This window comes from Malus domestica, chromosome 05, assembly GCF_042453785.1.
Source record: "Malus domestica chromosome 05, GDT2T_hap1".
NCBI classification, from domain to species: Eukaryota; Viridiplantae; Streptophyta; class Magnoliopsida; order Rosales; family Rosaceae; genus Malus; species Malus domestica.
This window is the reverse complement of record NC_091665.1, coordinates 26,156,799-26,161,768: the sequence shown is the minus strand read 5'-3', so window position 1 is coordinate 26,161,768 and position 4,970 is coordinate 26,156,799. Positions and strand designations below refer to the sequence as shown.

At 41.2% G+C, this 4,970-nt stretch overlaps 2 protein-coding genes across 2 annotated transcripts; both read right to left on the bottom strand.

Moving 5' to 3' along the window:
* Positions 1–890: 890 nt before the first annotated feature.
* LOC139196170 (uncharacterized) lies at positions 891–2,772 on the bottom strand. Its single transcript, XM_070821837.1, has 2 exons — positions 2,382–2,772; positions 891–1,093 (listed from the first exon to the last, which is right to left on the bottom strand). The coding sequence occupies exons 1-2, from the start codon at positions 2,770–2,772 to the stop codon at positions 891–893; spliced, it is 594 nt and encodes a 197-aa protein (XP_070677938.1).
* A 754-nt stretch (positions 2,773–3,526) lies between these two features.
* On the bottom strand, positions 3,527–4,147 carry LOC139196169 (uncharacterized). Its single transcript, XM_070821836.1, has one exon. It carries the CDS (start codon positions 4,145–4,147, stop codon positions 3,527–3,529), a length of 621 nt encoding a protein of 206 aa, XP_070677937.1.
* Between the last annotated feature and the right edge of the window lie 823 nt (positions 4,148–4,970).

The window sequence follows — 4,970 nt, the reverse complement described above, 5'->3', positions numbered from 1 at the left end:
ACATTATACCTCCGGTCAGTGGCATGCTTATTTGCTAAGCTCTTTTGTCGATCCTGGGCCGCTTTCAGGTTAGACTTAATTACCTGAATATTCTGGGTAGTTTCATCCACAATCTCCGGGCCCATCAAAACTCTTTCGCCAACTTCTGACCAGCATAATGGCTTTCGACAAGACTTGCCATATAATGCCTTAAAATGTGCCATACCAATACTTGAATGGTAACTGTTGTTGTAGGCGAACTCCATTAAATCCAAACAATCATGCCAACTATCGCCAAACTGCAGCATTGAAGATCTCAGTATATCTTCTAATGTCTGAATGGTCCTCTCAGATTGTCCGTCTGTCTGAGGGTGATATGTTGTACTATAAAGTAATCTCATACCAAGAGCTTCCTGAAATGCTATCCAGAACTTAGAAGTAAATCTAGGATCCCGATCCGAGATAATATCAACTGGAACACCATGGTACTTCACAATCTTCGATATGAATAACTTAGCTAATCGGCTTAATGGATATTTTTCCCTCACTGGAATAAAGTGTGCTGACTTAGTAAGCTGATCAACTATCACCCAAATGTCGTCATAACCATTCTGTGTACGAGGAAGCTTGTACACAAAATCCATAGTAATATTTTCCCATTTTCACTGTGGACTAGGAAGTGGCTGTATCAACCCAAACTACTTATTCCTTTCGGCTTTAACCTGTTGGCAAACGGCACACCTACTCACATATTCGGCAATTTCCCTTTTCATACCCAGCCAATAATAAAATGGTTGAATGGTATGATACATCTTGGTACCTCCTGGATGCATTGCATATGCCGAAATATGCGCTTCATCAAGGATTTCTTTCTTTAATTCTGCATTATTCGGCACATACATTCTGCTCTCTTACATAAGCATACCATCAGTTTCTCGAATCCTAAAATCTTTCTTCCTCCCTTGATTCCTTGCTTGAATTATTTCCTGGGTCTCTTCATCATTCATCTGGGCCTCGAGCACACGATCAATTAAAATTGGCCTAACTTGAAAATTAGTAAGCAAGGCTTCCTCTTGATCTTCCACTCCTAACTCCACTCCAGTGGACCTCAAATCTGCAAGAAGAGGAACATGACAATCATATATGGCATTAAGTCTAGCTGGAGTCTTCCTACTAAGTGCATCCGCCACTGCATTTGCACGACCAGGATGATACTCAATCATGCAATCATAATCACTAAGTAACTCAATCCACCTCCGTTGCCGAAGATTAAGATCTCTCTGAGTAAAAAGATATTGAAGACTCTGTGAAGATCTTACATTTCCCACCATAAAGATAATGTCTCCAAATCTTCAAAGCAAAGATGATAGTCGCTAACTCCAAATCATGAGTAGGGTAATTCTTTTCATGAGGTTTCAACTGTCTCGAAGCATAAGCAATCACCCTACCATGTTGCATCAATACACAACCCAGACCATTCAAAGAAGCATCACTATAGACCTCAAAATTACCACTATCATCGGGGAGTGCTAAAACAGGTGCATGAGTGAGATAATACTTCAACTGCTGGAAACTTTGCTCACAATTATTATCCCACTCAAATTTAACTTCTTTTCTAGTCAACCTCGTTAATGGTAAAGCAATCACTGAAAAATCCTTAACAAACCGTCTATAATAGCCTACTAGGCCAAGAAAACTCCATACCTCGGTGACGGTTCGAGGTTGCTCCCAATTCTCCACAGCTGCCACTTTTTGAGAATCCACTTGAATGCCTTGAGCAGAAATGACATGTCCCAAAAATGCCACTTGATCCACCCAAAATTGACATTTGCTAAACTTAGCATACAACTGATGTTCCCTTAATTTCTTCAACACCAAGGTAAGATGTCAAACATGTTCTGCTTTAGTCTTAGAGTATACCAAAATGTCATCAATAAAAACAATGACAAACTTGTCTATAAATGGTTGGAATACTCAATTCATCAAATCCATAAAAGTTGCTGGTGCATTTATTAATCCAAATGACATCACCAGAAACTCATAATGACCATAACGAGTCCTGAAAGCTGTTTTAGGGACATCTTCATTTTTAATCTTCAATTGGTAGTAACTAGACCTTAAGTCAATCTTAGAGAATACACAGGCACCTCGGAGTTGATCAAACAAATCATCTATACGGGGTAACGGATAACGGTTCTTAATGGTTACCCGATTCAATTGCCTGTAATCGATGCACAGCCTCAAGGTTCTGTCTTTCTTCCTCACAAATAAGACTGGAGCTCCCCAAGGTGAAGTACTAGGCTAAATAAAACCTTTATCCACTAATTCTTGCAATTGAACTTTCAATTCCCTCAATTCAGCAGGAGCCATTCTATAAGGAGTCAAAGATATAGGATTCGTACCTGGAAGCAGATAAAAAACAAACTCCACATCTCTGTCTGGCGGTAATCCAGGCAAATCATCAAGGAACACATCCGGAAAATGCCTAACCACACGTACATCCTCCACACTACTAAGAGCATCATTATTCAACACTACATGAGCCAAATATCCCTGACAACCTTTCGATAACAATCTTTTGGCTTTCATGGCAGAAATAACAACATGCCTCACTCCGCTAGGCTCTCCTACAAATGTAACTTCAGGTAATCCAGGACGATGAAATGTGACTGTCTTTCCATAACAATCTATTTTTGCACGATTGTAGTGTAACCAATTAGTGCCCAAAATCACATCAAAATCTACAATGTCCAACGGCATAAGATTAGCTGGCATAATAACATCCTCCACCATCATTGGACATCCTGGATATACCTAATCCACAAAACATCTATCCCCTCTAGGCATAGAAAACTCCAAATCATATCCTAGAGGTGTAGGATGAGGTTGGGTCAATGAGCAAAGTTATGAGAAACAACAGAATGCATAGCACCACAATCAATCAATACTCTAGCAAAATGACCAAGAATATTTAACGTACCCATGATTAAATCAGGATTGTTCTGAGCATCTTGTAGTGTCATGTTATGGATATGTCCTTGATTATGCTGTCGTCCCCCACGACCTCTGTTAGCATGAACACCTCGTCCTTGTCTTGGCTGACCAGACTGTCTCGAAGATCCCGCACTGCTAGCAGCAATCTCTACCTGTTGGGGTTATCCCCCTTGGTACCACTAGGATCCACCGGCTGAATGTGGCTGATATGGCATAGAACCTCCCTGATACTGAGGGTAACCACTATGATAATGAAGATCCTGAGAGTACTGATATTGTCCTGAAGTATAAGGTGCGGCGTCACCCTGATAATGATAAACACCTCCTCGTCTAGTTTAGGCATAACCACTAGGTCCTGAAACTTGCTGAGTCGACGCAGGTAGTGGTAAGGAAGGCTGTTGGGCCTCTGATGATTCTGAGGGCAATGAGCAGCCCTATGCCCCATCTGTCCACAAGTATAGCATGCACTGTTGCCTCTCCTACACTCCCCAAAATGTCTATTATTACACCTGCGACATAAAGAAGCACCTGAACCACCGAAGTCCATATGCCTCTAAAATCTCTGGCCTCCAGAAAATCTACCACCTCTCCTCTGCATATTAGAGCTCAAAATTCCACTAGAAGAGCTGGAACTGCCACTGCTTCTCTTAAAACTCTGGGTCTTACGAGGTCCCTGAGATGATTGACCTTTACCTTTATCATCTCGCCTCTGGTTCCCGTTCTTTTCTTCTTCATCTTCACTTTCACTGGGCATGTTCTTTGAATCCTTAATCCGCATTAACACCTCATAAAACTCCTGGTAAGTGGCACAGGGAGTCGATGTCGCTATAGAACGCCATTTATTCTTAGTACCCAACCTGAAGTGACGGAGCATCTCGACCGGATTAGCAGCAACCTCCGGATCATATCGAGACAAATCAGTGAACTTCCTGTAATACTCATTCGCTGACATCTTTCCTTGTTTCAGATGTGTAAACTCTTGTTTCTTACGATCAATATACTCAGGAGGAATTAACCTTTTCCGAAACAATTGTTTAAACACTTCCCAATCCGCTACAACCTCTTGTGGCATCTGATATGACTCATGTCTCCACCATGATGCAGGCTGCAGACCCAGAAACCAGGTAGTCGTCTCGACCCACCTATCAGGCGGAAGATTCCCCTGACTCTGCATCATAAGGAAAGTCTTCTTGACATGATTAAGCCACTTCTCCGCTCCCTCCCATGAAATTATTCAGTTTCAGATTATACACAGTCTCAAGAGGTGTCCTTTGAGGAGGACGGAGTGAAGACTGGATGGCATTAGCTATAGCTTCCCATAATTAAGCAATATCAGGGAAACTTGGCTCAGCTGAGTGACGTGGCTCTCTACGAGGCGGCATATTTCTGAAAGAAGACATCACAAGGATTAGAATATTCATGAACTATACAAGACTGCTAAACCTAAGCTCTGATACCAAACTGACACACCCCGATCGAGATCGAGGCATGTTGGCCGTCACGTGAGGGTGACGTAGCCATGTGCACAGTGCGGAAGCAGTAAGGATAAGAAATATACGAATAAATAAAAACCGAAAGCTACTAAAGTGTACTAATAAATAGGAAGTGTTAGGAGTGAGATACAAGAGTAAATACTCATAATCAGAGCATAGAAAGTCTAGGTGCAGTCTAGTAGGACAAGTACTCATTACAGAGTACCAGAAGATGTCATACAAATATTTTATTATGTCAAAACTGTTGGAAATGTGCCCTCAAACCAATCATATGATGATACTTTACGGACATTTCACATGTTAAACTAATCTAGTTTAATATCAAGGGCAAAGATTATTGTTTGAGCCGTCTCATATAAATGTTATATGCTTAAACGATAAAGTCCAAGGAATATGTGACTAGGAGAATGCGATCTAAAGAAGTTAGATTCATGAGACCATTCTCTTTCGTATACATATCCTAAACGTTCCTGATCATAGGATTGCCAATTGGGCATTGACAGT